This window comes from Mobula hypostoma, chromosome 11, assembly GCF_963921235.1.
Source record: "Mobula hypostoma chromosome 11, sMobHyp1.1, whole genome shotgun sequence".
Classification (NCBI taxonomy): Eukaryota; Metazoa; Chordata; class Chondrichthyes; order Myliobatiformes; family Myliobatidae; genus Mobula; species Mobula hypostoma.
Genome location: NC_086107.1, coordinates 42,615,503 through 42,632,839, shown reverse-complemented (window position 1 = coordinate 42,632,839; position 17,337 = coordinate 42,615,503). Strand labels below are relative to the sequence as shown.

The 17,337-nt window shown below is 38.2% G+C and overlaps 1 protein-coding gene across 2 annotated transcripts in view; it reads right to left on the bottom strand.

The window, feature by feature from the left end:
- Nucleotides 1–7,415: 7,415 nt before the first annotated feature.
- The window catches only part of pde3b (phosphodiesterase 3B), a 209,267-nt gene continuing 199,345 nt past the window's right edge, over nucleotides 7,416–17,337 (bottom strand). For both annotated transcript variants that reach the window (XM_063061900.1, XM_063061901.1), the window contains exon 16: nucleotides 7,416–17,232. In XM_063061900.1, the coding sequence (XP_062917970.1) occupies nucleotides 16,994–17,232 (239 nt within the window). In that variant the 3' untranslated portion in view covers nucleotides 7,416–16,993. The remainder of the gene's footprint in view (nucleotides 17,233–17,337) is intronic.

Below are 17,337 nucleotides of genomic sequence, written 5' to 3'. Positions count from 1 at the left end.
TGATTGGCAGGAAACAGAGAGTGGGAATAAAGGGATCTTATTCTGGTTGGCTGCTGGTTACCAGTGGTGTTCCACAGGGGTCCATATTGAGGCCGCTTCCTTTTACGTTGCATATCAACGATTTGAATTATGGAATACATAGCGTTGTGGCTAAGTTCGCTGATGATACAATGATAGGTGGAGGGGCCGGTAGTGCTGAGGAAACAGAGAGTCTATAGAGAGAGTTGGATAGATTGGAAGAATGGGCAAAGAAGTGGCAAATGAAATACGATGTTGGAAAGTGTATGGTTATGCACTTTGGCAGAAGAAATAAACGGGCAGACTATTATTTAAATAGGGAGAGAATTCAAAGTTCTGAGATGCAACAGGACTTGGGAGTCCTCGTGCAGGATACCCTTAAGGTTAATCTCCAGGTTAAGTTGGTGGCAAAGAAGGTGAATGCAATGTTGGCATTCATTTCTAGAGGAATAGAGTATAGGAGCAGGAATGTGATGTTGAGGCTCTATAAGGCGCTGGTGAGACCTCACTTGGAGTACTGTGGGCAGTTTTGGGCTCCTTATTTCAGAAAGGATGTGCTGACGTTGGAGAGGGTACAGAGAAGATTCACTAGAAAGATTCCAGGAATGAGACGGTTAACATATGAGGAACATTTGTCCGCTCTTGGACTGTACTCCTTGGCATTTAGAAGAATGAGGGGGGACCGCATAGAAACATTTCCAATGTTGAAAGGCATGGACAGAGTGGATGTGGCAAAGTTGTTTCCCATGGTGGGGGAGTCTAGTACGAGAGGGCATGACTTAAGGATTGAAGGGCGCCCATTCAGAACAGAGATGCAAAGAAATCTTTTTAGCTAGAGCGTGGTGAATCTATGGAATTTGTTGCCACGGGTGGCAGTGGACGCCACGTCATTGGGTGTATTTAAGGCAGAGATTGATAGGTATCCGAGTAGCCAGGGCATCAAAGGTTACGGTGAGAAGGTGGGGGAGTGGGACTAAATGGGAAAATGGATCAGCTAATGATAAAATGGCGGAGAAGACTCGATGGGCCGAATGGCCGACTTCTGCTCCTTTGTCTTATGGTCTTAAAACACTGTGTTTCGTGTCAAATGAAAAGAAAAATTCCAAACCCTGTAAACAACAGGAATTCTGCAGATGCTGGAAATTCAAGCAACACACATCAAAGTTGCTGGTGAACACAGCAGGCCAGGCAGCATCTCTAGGAGGAGGTGCAGTTGACGTTTCAGGCCGAGACCCTTCGTCGGCCTGAAACGTCGACTGCACCTCTTCCTAGAGATGCTGCCAAACCCTGTAAACAGTTCGCTAAAAATTTAAAAAAACAAAATTGTGAGGCTGAAAAAGTATTCATCCCCTTTGTAATCACCATACCAACTTTCCTCAGGTGCAATATTGTATATTACCTTACTAACTCACCCAATTTGTTGATATATATAAAATTTTTGGATCGCCTGAATAAACACCCCCTCTCTCTGTAAGGTCCGACAGTATGGTAGATTTTCAACTGACCAAACCAAAATAAAGACAAAAGAGCTTTCAAAGTAAGCCAGGGAAATGATAGTAGAGAAGCATAAATCTGGGGAAGGGTACAAAATTATCTCAAAGGCACTGAATGTACCTCAGAGCTCACTGCAGTCCATCATGAAAAAGTGGAAAAAATATGAAACCACAGCCACACTAGCTAGGTCAGATAGTCTAGTCGCTGGAGAAGAATGACACTTGTAAGAGAAGCTACTGTGACCCCAACAGTCACACTGAGTGAGCTGCAGAGGTCAGTGGCTACAACTGGAGAATTCATGGCTCCACAATCTCTAAGGCCTTGCACAAAAAGCATATTCGTGGAAGAATTGCAAGGAAGATTAGAAAAGAAAAAAGTATATCCTTGCCCATTAAGACTTCGTAAAGCGTAATTTAGAAGATATTGTAAAGATGTTGAAGGTTTTGTGGTTGGATGAGACTGAAGTGGAACTTTTTGGTCTCAACACTAAGTGATACATGTGGCACAAATCAAATACCATGCATCAGTCAGGTAACACCATCCCTACTGTAAAGTATGGTGTCATGCTATGGGGATGCTTTTCAGGAGCAAGGACTGGAAATCTGATTAGGATTGATGGGAAGATAAATGCTGCTAAATATAAAGAGACCCTAAATAAAAGCTGCTAGCCTCTGCCAGAAAGCTTAAAGTGGGGAGGAAGTTCATCTTGCAGAACAATGACCCAAAGCACACTGCCAGAGAAACCATGGAGTGGCTTCAAATTAAGAAAATTGATGTCCTTGAGTGGCCCAGTCACAGTCCTGACCTTAACCCAATTGAACATCTCTGGCAAGACCTCAAGATTGCTGTCCACTGTTGCTCCCTAACTAACCTGGTACAGCTTGATCTATTTTGCAAGGAGGAATGAGCAAATCTTCTTCCATCATGTTGTGTGGAGCTAATAAAGACTTATCCAACAAAGATTACTGGCAGTAACAGCTGTGAGAGGTGGCTCAACTAAGTACAGAGCGAAGGGAATGAATACTTCTGAATTCCTGATATTTCACTTTTTGTATTTTTAGTTTTTCATGCTTTAAAATTTCCCCCGTTTTCTGGACTCTACTGTGGGGGAAAAAGGAGCATGTGCTTCAGAAATGAAATTATCTGTTAAATTGATCAAAATCCCTGGTTTTAATACTCATTTAGGTGAACAAAGGGTTCATAGTTCAAAGTAAATGTATTACCAAAGTAATCACATATGTCACCATAAACCGGGAGATTCATTTTCTTGCAGGCATACTCAATAAATTCATAATAGAACAATAACTATAATATAATCACTTAAAGACCACACTATCTTGGGCATTCAACCACTGTGCAAATACAAAAAGAAATAATCATAAACAAATAAGCAATAAATATTGAGAACACGAGATGAAAAGTCCTTGAAAGTGAGTCCATAGGTTCTGGGAACATTTCAATGATGAGACAAGTGAAGTTGAGTGGAGTTATCCCCTTAGGTTCAAGAGCCTGATGGTCAGGAGTAATAATTATTCCTGAACCTGCTGGTGTGAGTCCTAAGGCTCCTGCACCTTCTTCCTGATGGCAGCAGTGAGAAGAGAGCATGTCCTTGGGAAGAGAGTCCCTGACGATTGATGCTGTCTTCCTGCGACAATGCTTCATGTAGATGTGCTCAATGGTGGGGAGAGCTTTATCTGTGATGGACTGAACTGTATCTACTACTTTTTGTAGCATTTCCCGTTCAAGGGCATTGGTGTTTCCATACCAGGCTGTGATGCAGCCAGTCAATATTTTACACCACACATCTATAGAAATTTATCAAACTTTTAGATGTCATGTCAAATCTTCATAAATTTCTAAGGACGTAGAGGAGCTGCTATACTCCCTTCATAATTGCACTTATGTGCTGGGCCCAGGACAGATCCTCTGAAATAATAGCACCAAGGAATTTAAAGTTGCTGACTGTCTCCACTTCAGATCCTCTGATGAACACCGGCTCATGGAGCTCTGGTTTCCTCCTCGTGAAGTCAATATTCAGCTTCTTGGATCTTGCTGCCATTGAGTGAGAGTAGCTGTTTTGAAAACCACTCAGCTGGGTTTTCAATCTCCTTCCTATATGTTGATTCACCACCACCTTTGATTTGTCCTATATCAGCAAACTTGAATATGGCACTGGAGCCGTGCTTAGCCACACAGTCATAACAGTGAAGCAAGAAAGCAGGGGGCAAACCACATCATTTTGTGGTACACCTGTGCTGGTGGAGAATGTGGAGGAGATGTTATTGCCAATCCGAACACAATAGAGTCTGCAAGTGAAGAAATCGAGGAGGTATTGAGGCCAAAGTCTTATTAATTAGTTTTGAGATGATGAAATTGAATGCCAAGCTGTAGTCGATAAAGAGCATCTTAAAGTATGCAAACAAGATAAATCCTGCAGATGCTGGAAATCTGAGCAACACACAAAATGCTGAAGAAACGCAGCAGACCAGGCAGCATCTATGGAAAAAAGTACAGTCAATGTTACGGCCCGAAATGTCAACTGTACTTTTTTCTATAGAAGCTGCCTGGCCTGCTGAGTATCTCTAGCATTTTGTGTGTATTGCTCTTAAAGTATGCATCGCTTATGCCCAGATGTTCCCTGGTTAAGTGAGGAGACAATGAGACGGCTTCTGCTGTGGATCTTTTGTTCTAGTAGGCAAATTGGAGGAGATGCAAGTTGCTTCTCAGGCAGGAGTTGATATGCTTCATCACCAATCTCTCAAAACACTTCATTACTGTGGATGTAAATGCTACTGAATGATAGTCATGGAGGCAGATTACCACATTCTTCTTAGGCACCAGGATAATTGAAAACTGCTTGAAGCAGGTAGGTACCTCACACTGCTGAAGTGGAAGATTGAAGATCTCAGCGAATATTCTTACCAGTTGATCAGCACAGATCTTTAGTACTTGGGCAGGAGCCCCGTCTGGGCCAGATGCTTTTCATGGGCTTGTATCCTTGAAGGTTGCTCGCATATTGTCCTCAGAGACTGAAATCACAAGATCATCAGGGGCTGTGGGAGCTAATGATAGTTCCCTCATGTTTTGACGGTCAAAGCAAGCATAGAAGCCATTGAGCTCATCTATGTCACTTGATTTAAGGTGACAGTATTCAAGCCTTGCCATAACTGTCAAGCATCTTTCATTGATTCAGGTTTAGTCCAGAATTGCCACTTTGCCTGTGAGGTGGCTTTCCAGAGATTGTACATGGACATCTTGTAACCTTCTTGGTCACCAGACTTGTTTGCCTCTGATAAGGATCTCAGCAGATTGCCGATCTCATGGTTCATCCAGGGCTTCCAGTTGGGGAAGACTCTGGATAACTTTGTTGACACACACTTGTCTACAACTGTTTTAATAAAGTCTGTGACCACTATGGTATACTCATTCAGATCTATAGATGAATTCTTGAACACGGCCCAGTCCACTGACTTGAAGCAATCCCGTAACTGCTCCACTTCACTTGACCACCCTTGTTATCCTAATCCCCCTGGAGGTTTGATCTTTAGCCTCCGCCTGTATGCAGGTAGGGCAGACAAGTAATTAGATTTATTGGAATGCCCTGTTAGACAATCCTTATCTTAATATAACACAGGTCTCGTGTGTTGGGACCACTGGTACTACAGGTTATATGCTGATGATAATTGGGCAGAGTTTTCTTCACATAAGCCGTATTGAAGTCCTCTATTATGATTTGAAATGTGTCAGGATGGACTGTTTCTTATTTGGAGAAAACTTTTTGTAGAATCTCAAATACTTGATTGCAGTCGGCCGCTGGTGGTATGTAAACTGCAGTCAGGAATTTAGAAAACTCCCTAGGTAAATAGCATTTGACCATTAGATGTTCAAAGTCGAGTGAACACAAGTTCCACAAAACTGCCACATCACAGCACTACCAAGAGCTTATCATGAAGCACATACCTCCATTTTTTGCTTTTTTCTAAATCAGCATTTTGGTTCATTCTGTTAATCAAGAACCCTCGAGTCTGGTATTCTCGGAGTAAGCCATGTCTCATCCAAACATAGAACACAACAATCTCTCATTTCCTTCCGATACAGCAATCTTTCCTTCAGGTCCTCAATTTTGTTCTCCAGCGACAGCACATTTTTCTAACAGTGTGCTGGGTAAAGGGGGCCTCATCCCTCTGTGTTTCAGCCCGCCTTGGAATACCGTTTCTCCACTGCCTCACTTCCAACTATGGCGATGAACCTTCATCTACTTAAAGGCACCGTAAATACTTGCTTGAGAACTAAGTCCACCAAGTCATTCATAAAATCGTGTAATCTGTAGGTTGTTAAGTTGATTTAAAAGTACACTGTTTTGAAGAGAAATTGCACGTAGCAGATTGCAGTGAGAGTAATTTAATAAAAGTGTATTTTGAAGTATTTTACTTAGCCTGCAGAACATTGCCATGGTTCACCAGCACCAGTTTGGCTGGTTTGGGGGTCAGGGTGGGCTGAAAACTTCTTCAAGGCACTGTATAAACCTACTAACCTAACATCACTGGTGAGGGAGATTTTGGAGTCTATTGTGAAGAATTAGCAAAACTAGTTTGAAAATAATAGGATTGAGAAAAGCTTCCTTGGATATATGAAAAATAAACCTTAAATGAAACAATGAACACTATTATTCCTTTATTATTATGCCAATTTATAGTAATTTTGCGAACAAATTTCCTATCAGAAATCAGTGATAATAAATCTGATTCAGAAAAAATGATTTGACTCCAATAGATTGAGAGGAGGGGCAGGGGAGGAACTGGTGAACAACATGTATTTGAGTTTTTAAAAGAACTTTTAATAGGGTCCCATTAAGACTGAAGTAAAAAAAAGGTTTGAGCAAACAAAGCAACAGTTAATAAAAGATCTGACTACAGAATTGGTGATCTGACCAAAAGCAGAGTAAGAATACAATTATCTTTCTCAGGCTAGCAAGCTATGATCAGAAGGGTACAGCAGGGAAACGTGCTTGAGACACAGCCATCCTTAAAATTGATTTGGCTTATGGACCAAAAGTTGATGATGAAAAACTAGGTGAGATTGTGACTTGAAAAAAGTAGCAGACACAATACGAGGCAGCATGGTAGCGTAGTGGTTAGCATAATGTTATTACAGGGCCAGTGACCCGGGTTCAATTCCACTGCTGTCTGAAAGGAGTTTGACAGAGTGTTTCCTGCAGGTGGTCTGATTTCCTCCCACATTCCAAACACATAGAGCCTGGTAGATTAATTGGTCACATGCGAGTAACTGGATGGTGAGGGTTTACCAAGCTGTATCTCAAAAAATTATACACATCTATAAAGTGAGAAAATGCAAAGTTTCCTCCTTTCATGTAGAGAACTGAAATGCAAAGTATCTTATAACTGATGGGCAATTCAGTAATATTCATCTTCAAAGCAACCTAGATGTCTTTGTACACGGGTCACTGAAAGCTAACATGCAGGTGTAGCAAGCAACTGGAAAGCCAAATAGTACAGTGACATTTTCCTCAAGTGTAAGGTCAAAACAGAAATGGCTTTGCAAGATTGCTTTGGAGATACTTTGTGGATCAGTGGTCAAATTCCTCTGCATTAGTTAATAAAAGTAAATATATTCCAATTCCACAAGGCATAAATATTAAACTAATGCTTAATGCTCCAGTGAGAAAGGTCATATTTCAGAAAAGGTAAAAGTCAAGGTTCAGTTGAACTTGTTGGATAGACATATTAAATTGACTGGTATTTAACCAAAACTTATCCAGCAATCTGACAAGTCTCTTAATCAACATAAGTATAACAATTAATTATGTTTTTAATCTCTTTGTGCTAACTGGTTACCACATTTTCCCAAAACAACGATAATACTTTAAAAAACACTGTCAGCTGTCAGGTCTTTATTTTTGTCTTGTCAAATACCAAGTAATTTTACAATAAATTTGATTAAATCCATAGGCTCAGAATGTAAAGCTATAGGAAATAAAATACCATAAATGTTTTGCTGGAATGAGGCCCTCTGCTGGTCTGTGTCAACTATGGATTTTGCATATTGGTTATCATTTGGTAAGCCAGTACGCAAACCAGGGCAGTACAATATGAAGAGCAAGCTATTGCTCATGCAGCACACTTCCCTTCTCCACACAGCTAATGAACCCAAAGGAACAGCAGAGACTAATATAAATTGGTATCAGTGGCGTCACAAGAGTTGCCAGTCAGTGTTGAACTCAACGTAGGACTGCATTAGGGACTCCAGTTCCAGATATTTCCTCGGGGTACTCCCGAAGCCTTCCATGTGGGTTATAGTTGCAAGACAGCGGAGGCTTAAGATCAGGGTTTCCTTTCTCCTGGATGAGCTGCCAACCACAACTGATGAGCCCCATCTGCTTGAAGCAACTGGTTTTAACCCACTTTTGCCCCTTTTCCTGACAGCAGAAATGGTTCCAATGGGCTTAGTAGGTAAGCATACATGAAGGCCGGGAGCTGGACTTGGTTGTCAAGAGGCTACCTGAAATGCATGCCATTGGGAGAATTTAATAGTGGGAGTTTATACCCACTACCCTCCCCCTACCAGCCATGACAACCCTAAGGAAACAATACTTAGCAGGACAGCCAATACATCAGGCAGACGACCTTGTATGAGAACTGAAGTAAGATATTAATTCTGCTTCATTCTTCATAGAAGCTGCTTTATTTGTTAAGTGTTTATAGCATTTTCGGTTTGTTTCAAATTTCCAGAATCTGTACTTTTTCAACTAAAACTGTAAAATTGTGTCCAATAAACATGAAATGTTACAGTTGCTACTACAGCTAATCAGTGTTAAAATTATGCCCAAAACAACCTCTGCTGGAATTCTAAAACAAATCACTGATAAAGACTCAAAATAAGCAATGTTAAAAGTAGAACTAATTCACTTGTTGATTCAACTTTTTTCTTGCAGTTCAGTAGGTTGCAAACAAAGTTAACCAGTTTGATTTTGCAGTTCTCACCTTTGCAATCTGAGAGCAGTAAGGTCAAACATCGCTGTTCTGTAGTCTTCAAATTTTATTGAGTCTATTTCCTGTTCATAAAGAAACGCCAATATATCTTTATTTCATAGGAAACCGCAATGATCCACAAGGGTTAGGAATAAAAAAATCACTATTATATCACTTTGGCTTTGAAAATATTGATTTTCAAACTCTCTACTGCTTTCTTACACATTAACTCTCACACAAGATGAGAAATGTGTTTATGCTGGAAAATTTCAAAGTGATAGTTCAGTTGCAGAAGGTTTCATTCATTCTTGGGATCTGAATCTATCCATCCTTTTTAACTGTCCAGAAGTTGAAGCTAAACTGAAATTTTAAACCACTAGAGGCTACTTGGAGAGGGTGCTTCCAGAAAGTTATTGAATGGGGAGTTTCAGATGCTGACTAAGTGATGCTTCTGAATCAGCAATCTATTTCCAAAGCTAGACAGGATATAGGGTTCCACACAGTTATTCTGGGACTACAAATGAGAAAATGTTTACCTCCTAGATAAAATAAACATTATACACTATTTCACACATGGGTTTCCATCAGCAAGTACATAACAATTGCTTCCTTCAAATACATTTAACAATTATATGGCCTTACCAACTTTTGACAGGAGTCAAAGAAAATCTAATTTTTGAGTGTGTCAAGATACATTTTACACATGTTTACTTGGTGTTTCTAAGAAAAAGAATTATGGTAATATTAGGACATAAAACATAAAACAGTACAACACATGAACTATGTTGTGCCAAACCAGTTAATATTAACAAAGTTACTGATTGACTTGTTACACATACACAAATATTAAAATAGACATAACATGGTAACAATTTAATTTTTCTCAAGGGCTTTTAACATCTGTAAGTAACTCAAGATTAGCCTACATGGTTTACACTAGTGCTGAATCCTTCAATTCTATAATGACTCTTGAAAGTCTATCTATATAATGGTTTCTTTTGGATTGTGCAAAGCCATAATTGCTTGGCCACTCTAAATATGCATATTAGGACACGCATATAATAATCAATTTATTTTTGAACAATAATGTGAAATTGCTATTTGAAATAAATTAAAATCCTAGTCGTTGATAGATCTTGCAGCTCATTCTTACTTTCTCACCAAAACTTCAACCTGGCAAGGCACATGGATGACTATGGATTTTGTGAATTTAACAATCTACAAAAATAGGGGATACCACCAATATGAAGCACAAGAGTCTTTCCTTTCAACTAAAATGAAAGCATAACACTTTTGCAAGTTCCAGAAGTTAAATGCACAGATTCTACTTGATGGAAAATGGAACAAAAGCAAAGATCAAGTTACCTCTAAAACGTCACAGCTGTTTGTAATGTTTATCATATCTCCAAATTCTGGATGAAGTGTTAACAACATGGACACATGAGATACAACAACCTGCTTCATTTGCAAACATTCTATAATGCCCTAATACTTACTTGTGAAATTTGTATTTCTGGAAAGTGATTATTCTGAAGTTGATTGCTAGTTAATTTACAAATCACATATCTTCCTATCCACATCTGTAAAACTCAGACTCTACATATGAACAATGATGTGTTGTTTCTCCTCGAGTCAGGATATATCTTGGGTCTTTGAATACTTTTGTTCTCTTTTTAATGATTAATTTCTTTCTTCACAAAATGAACACTGTAATACTTATGGTGGCAATGATCCAATTTTCATGCAGAATCAATGTATTAACACAAAAGTGATAGTTATACCTATATACTTACATCCCTGTGCTAGAATGGTGTTGGAGGTCTGAAGCACTGGATGGTCAAGATACCAAACATACTACTTCAGGTGCTGCACAAGTAACATTTGGACCTTTCATATTCCAAAAGACGGTATAGTACTGTAAATTAACTATTTTGAATATCAGAACCCTAAATTCCAAAGAACAATATCCAAAGCATTACAACATTAATTGATCTAGTGCAGTATTTGCAACCAAATTCAAATCCCTTGGAAGCTGGAAAGGCCAAAATTTTAATTCCCAAATTCTCAGGTCCAGCCATAGCTCTAATCAGATAAATCTGTAAGTCAAACCCTCACATTTCAATGTACTAAATGTTCATTAGATGAATGGGAAAACCATTTCCATATTTATAAATGAAGACATTCATGAGTAAGATTTAACTAGCAGGTTATTTCTAGCCAGGGGTAATCACTATACTTCAAGAGCAGTACTGTGAATAATATAGAAAATATCTACGAACCACATTATTTTTCCAATGGAATAAGAAGTTTTTTTTCTATGTACCTATAAAAGGAGAAGTTGACATTGAAAACATTTTGCTATGGGATGAAGCTGCCTGAAACATGGAAATGTTTTCTGTCATGTGACAAAACAAGAAATAATGTACAGGAACTTATCCCATTGAGAGTTAAAGGTTTTCTAATAATGCTGTTCTTTCAACATTTGAAGCCAAATTCCAGTATACCTATTTCAGAAAACATAGACCGGTAGAATTTGGTTTCTAACTGGTCAGAGCAATCTCAGAAACAAAAACAGTCTTAATTTTAAATTCCATAAATCAATTATACCATTACTTGATCTAGGCCAAGGTCAAAAACAATCCACCTAAGAGAACATTCCTTAACACTACTTAGCAACACACACAAAATGCTGGAGGAACTTAGCAGGACAAGCAACATTTATGGCAAAGAGTAAACAGTACTTATTACAATCATCAGAGAACAGGATTGCATTATGTGGCATGGTTTTCAAGAAGGGTAGAAAGAAAAAGCCTCATAATTACAGAATTGTAAGCCTATCAGAAGTAAGGAACGTACTGGGGTAAAAAACATTTGAGGTCATAAACACTTGGAAAAGTAGGGACTGATCAGAGATAGCAAGCATAGCTTTTTTAAGAATAGAACTTGTCTGAATGTTTTGAAAAGTAACGTAGTGTATTGATGAGGACAGTGAGTAGATTTGGCTTACATGGATTTCAGTAAATTCTCTGAAAACGTCCTACATGGGGGACTAGCCCAAAAAGTTAGGCCCATGAGATCCATGGCAAGTTGATAAACTGGATCCAAAACTGACATGACAATAAAAAACAGAAGGTGATGGGTACAGGGTTGTTTGACTAGTGATGTTCCATAGAGATCAGTGCTGGGACCCCTGCTGTTTGTAATACGCATACATAAGAAATTCAGATGTGAAAGGTAGTCCTAGGCTATAGGGTGATATCAATGTTTTGATAAAATACAGAGAAATGGCAGATGGAGTTCAATTCAAATAAATGTAAAGTGATGTAATTTGGGAATACTATTGAGAGTAGAATATATACCATGAGTGACAGGGTCCTAGGCAGTACTGAGGAACAAAGTGATATTGAAAGTGGCAGCACAGGTAAATAATGTGGTTAAGAAAGCATGTGGGATATTGACACCAAATACAAGAGGGAGAATCTGCACCAACTTTATAAGACGTTGGTCAGACATCAACTAGAGTAGTGCATTCAGTTATCATTTCTGGCCACCATATTACACGACGCAATGGAGCTGCAAAGGGTGTAGAGAAGATTCACCTCACGATAGAACTTTTCAGTTTCAAGGCCAGAAAGGGGAAGCAAGATCAGCCTTCCCTGGAGCGGAGAAAATTAAGAAGGGATGTGACTGATGTATATCAAATTATGAAGGGAATAGTTTGAGTACACTAAAGAAAACTTTATGCTTCATCAGGAGTTCATAGAAGTAGGATATAGACTTAGGGCAAGGAGAGGAAAGTTAGGGAAGAGTATACTGCAGATGCTGATATCTTGAGCAACAATTTTCTAGAAGAACTCCAAATATAGAAGGGAGAGGGAAGGAATGTTCATTTTTGTGGTCAAAATCCTGCATGAGGACTAACACTGAAGAAGAAAACCAGTATAGAGGGCAAGTGTTGAGACAGGAGACAGAGGTAATAAGGAGACAGAGGAGGGTGAAACATGGTGGGCAGATCAAGCCAGGCAGGGAAACAGTGGAAATGGGAGACAAAGGCAGGTAGATAATAGGTGAATAGAGAGGATCTGAGAGGCATTTTTTCCTCCAAGAATGGCGAGTATCTGGAATGCACTAAATAAGCAGTTCATAAGTATATAGATGGGCACTTGAATTGCCCAAACATTGAAGGTTGGGTCGAGTGCCAGAGGATGGGATTAATATGCATAGGTGTTCAATGGTCAATGTGGATGTAGTGGGATGAATTGCTTGGTTCAATGCTGTATAGCTCCAGCTTGCTGCTTTTTATTACCTAGAGCTAAGAATAGCCATCTTATGAACAATAGAGCCACACAACGTAAACAGTCCCTTTGGTTCACTATGCCCATTCCACACACCATCATACATGTGCCAATCACAGATATCTCTACTAATCCCAGTTACCATGTTCCACAAGTCTACTATGCCTTGATAATTCAAGCCTCTTTCAGGGTACCTGCCTCCAAGAGGCAGTTTGTTCTGCATTCAACTAATCTTCCTCAGTTGACCTCCAAACCTTTTTCTTTACAGTGGCCTAACCTAGATGGTCCTGGCAACATATGGTAACGTTCTGTGGCCAGCTCACAAAACTTCTAGGTACTCTACTAGATATACTTCTCTGAATTATGATCACTGCAATCTGCAGCCTGTAATTTCCCTTTAAGAAATGTATTTTTGTACCATCTAAATGAACTAGCGATCTTACGACTTCCTGAAGAATTTGGCGAACTTGACTATCCAGAATACATGTACGGCCATCGCTGGGGATGGATGCTGCATTGAGGCCCAATGAAGCCCAACAGCAGTAAATGAACCCATGCTCAGCTCCATTTACTCTGAGATGATTAAAGCGTCAAGCCAGATTAAAATCATCAACTCCTGCACCTTCCATCTGATGTGAGAAGACAACATTTGACACGTATCCCTTTCTTCTCTCAATGGACAGGAAGTACAGGAGTCTTGGGTCTCATGCCGTCAGGTTTGGGAGCAGTTATTGCCCTACAGCCAGTGGGTTCCTGGAGAGGCTTCACTCGCCTCAGTGCTTAAATGATTTTGTACAGGTGGACTCACTTTCGGGACTTTGCAGCTCATGTTCTGTGTTATTTGTTACTTTTTTTTTACTATTTGCATGATTGGTCCTCTTTTACACATTGGTTGTTTGGTGGTCTTTGTTGTATGTGGTTTCTCATGGATTCTATAGTCTTGTGGATGAGTGCAAGATGAATGTCAAGCTTGTATATGGTATACATACTTAGATATAATTTTGAACTTCTGACTTTTTTGTCATTTGGTCTTCAACAATTCTGCCATGAGGAAAAGTTTACTGCTGCCTATGCTTCACATAAGTCCATACACCTCTATTTTTATTTCCTGAGCCTCCTCTGGTATATCATATTCAAATATCTTGAGACAAGTTAAGCAGATACCTCATGATGCAGTCACAATGAAAGTTTTGTGACAATGAAAATTGGAAGCTATTCTATTTTTGACTATTTTAGCTGACAACTGATGCAAAATTGATACAGAGAGATTAGTCTATCATGACAAAACACTGTTGGTGAACTGGTACAAAAAATGTAAGTGCCAAAAAATGAGTGAATTTGCTTAAACAGATTGTATCAAATGCATAGTTAAACAGGTGAAAAAGATTGAAAAGGTGGGAATAGAATAAATAAACACAATTATAAAATCTTTGCTTGCACCAGAAGTACCATACCTGTTGTTGATGACAAAATAAATAATTTTATCCATACTGAGGTTTCAAGTGGAGATAGAGATGTAGATAAAATGTTCTCATTCAGTAATTAACAGCACACTGATTAAGTTTTCTTTGTGGATTTGGGATAATTTCAATTAAATTAAATGATAAGTGAAGATGAATTTAACTTAGTAAATTACATAAGTTAGTAAATTGTATAAATCTATTAACTTAAATGCAAGGAAATTGACTTAAGGCGTATCATTCAGTGGCAGGGTTAAAGCAGTTACATTTACAAAATAAATGAAAAATTAGCAAAAGTAATGTTTTAAAGTGTTACTTGACACCTGTGTCCTATTATAAGACAGCTAATGTGAACTGACTTTCAATAGCATAGCATCTACTTAACCCTATTTTGATAAATGTGGTAGCAAATGATCAAAATACTGTCTTCTCTTGATAGAACTAACCACCACTTCAAGTCAAATATTACAAGAAAGAATATTAAAAAAAAACCAGAAGTACAAAATGCTTTCCAAGAGATCAAAGAACTTAGAGAAGAACTTCAGTAAACTCAAGAAAATGATGTACCATATTACCATTTTTTAAAAAGGCTGTAACATACCAAACATGGGCAGTGTTTTAAAAGTACACTCAAAACAAATATAAAAATTACACACTAATTTATAAAGCAAATAGATTGCTCTAAGTAATCTTAAATATCAACAGAAAATGTGTAGCGGTTTTCTGCACTAAAATATTTTCTGAAAATATGTTTACCTAGTCACATTTTTTAAAATAAACACAATTAAGACTCAAAATGGATAGTAACCATAAAACTGTATATACATGCATATATCAAAATATACACATATATACATATACATAAAAACCATGAGAATTTTAATGGAATAAATTACATACAGAATGTGCTGTTACGAGGTGTTTAACTTTTAGCATTTAGTGCATAGCTAACACAAGATTTGGCAAACATGGTTGGAGCATTTAGTCTGATTAACTTTTCCTTATTTTGTCAGTCAAGTACTATACCATGATATAGTACCACTTCCTTGCTCCTCATCAGTCACTGAGGAGTCTGTCTGATTATATAACATGCTTATTAGCAGTATACAAATTTAAGGATTCAGATTTAATAGGACAGAGTTCAGCATTCATTGTATGACCCCATGTCAACTTGAGGTTGATTATTAATATTGTAGGTGGCTGTAAAAAGGCACACAAACATATTGTTGCAGAAATTAAGGAACAATACAATTTCCTGTCACTATTACAGACCAACTTCTTGCTACTAAAAATTTTTAGCTTAGGATTATTACTGTCCCTCTACTTGTATCAACTGCTCCATATGTACAAAATGCATTCTGATACAATCCATTAATACAAAGATTTCAGATGAATTTTTATATAATGTAGTTATTTGTGCATAATCGAAAATATCTGTTTGGTATGAAAAAAGGTGCACAACTGTTGGTAACTATTTTGTACAGTCTGCATAAGAAAATTACATACCTGCAGCCTAAACTAATTTACAAATATTGTGTAAGAGCTGTACATGCATTTTTTTTTGCAACCATCTTTACATGGGATGAGTTTGCAGATAAATACGTCTGAGCAGGTACAATGCCCTTGTGGAATGTCTAGAATTTATATTGTGGAAAAAGAGTACTGGAAAAAGAGTAGTGGAAACACACATAACACAAATCTGTCCTATTCCATCATACTGAAATCTCATGGCAAGTATACTCTTTTCACTGGTATACTGACTGCAATACACAGCAGCCTTTCAGCATGGTGATGTGCAATAACCAACTTACTACGAGCAATGTGGATACATAAGGATGTTTGTTTATGATGTATGACTTGAAAGACCAATTGAACTATCTAAATAGAAATGGATGAAGCCGTATACTTTGTCAATGACTTCCCCAAACCACAACTTGCATATCTTCAATGGCATTGCTTCATGTATATCTTTGCATGATCCTGAGTTGCAGTGACAAAAAAACATACTATTAAAGAAATACCTTTCATCATTAATGTCATGCGAACGTTCTATTACAGAACGATTATATGGTGATGTTTGAGCAAACTGAAATGCTTGGCCACTGCACATTTCTGATTACTTCCAGCACAAAAACCAAAAAAATTTTGTACACAACATTAAAGGACATCAGAAAAATGATGCAGCTTGAATTTTCAGTTACTCTAACATTTTCTCAGTCAAATAATGAGTTAAGGATTTAATATCTGTTACCTGTATTAAATCAGATTCTTTTCGAGAGAGAAAAAAAATACAAAGGTCCTTCTAATAAGGCTCTTGACCGCAGTACTCCATTCTGAACGCCTACAGGGACAACCTGCAATTTTCAAGTCCACCTGACAGGTACTGGGCATGTGATACACGCTTAAAATCCACCTTCCTCCTTATTAACGGAAAATGGTAAACTTTCAGTTCACTTTGGTAACAGCAGTTGCTAAGTTGAAGTTTTTGCAACATCCTCCAGTACCGCATGGAAAATGAGCACTCTTTATTCTGCAAGGCAGCATCATAACGAAAACACTTGGACACCAAATGGCACAAAGGGCTTTGTTTCATGGAATACAAACTCAAATATTTCCATGGGTAAAAGTGCATAGAACTGGGGTCCTGGTGAGTGCCAGAACCCTCTCACAGTAATAAGGCCTTTTTAACAAAAAGTACAGCAGTTTCTAATGTCAGCAATATATTACTTATTCAGCACTATTTTTCCTCAACTTGTTGTTTCTCTTCTTCTTCATCTGCTTCTTCAATTACCTGGATTTCATCTGAAGTTTGAGGTAAGGATGAATTATCTGTCTGCTGTAGATTTAGCTCTGACTTGCATTGCTGTTCACGCTCCTCCTCTTCAATTACTTTCTTCCACAGTTTATGATTTTCAGTCAGATGGTGCATTATCTGGCAGAAGATTCTTTGTCTCCTTTTCCTCTTCCTCCTTTGCCCTATTAATGAAATGAATTTAAAATATTATTTGCTATTTTACCAATCGTTCATAAACCAATTTATAAAATTACAAATATTTTATTAATCTTGATTTGTTTTCGAAG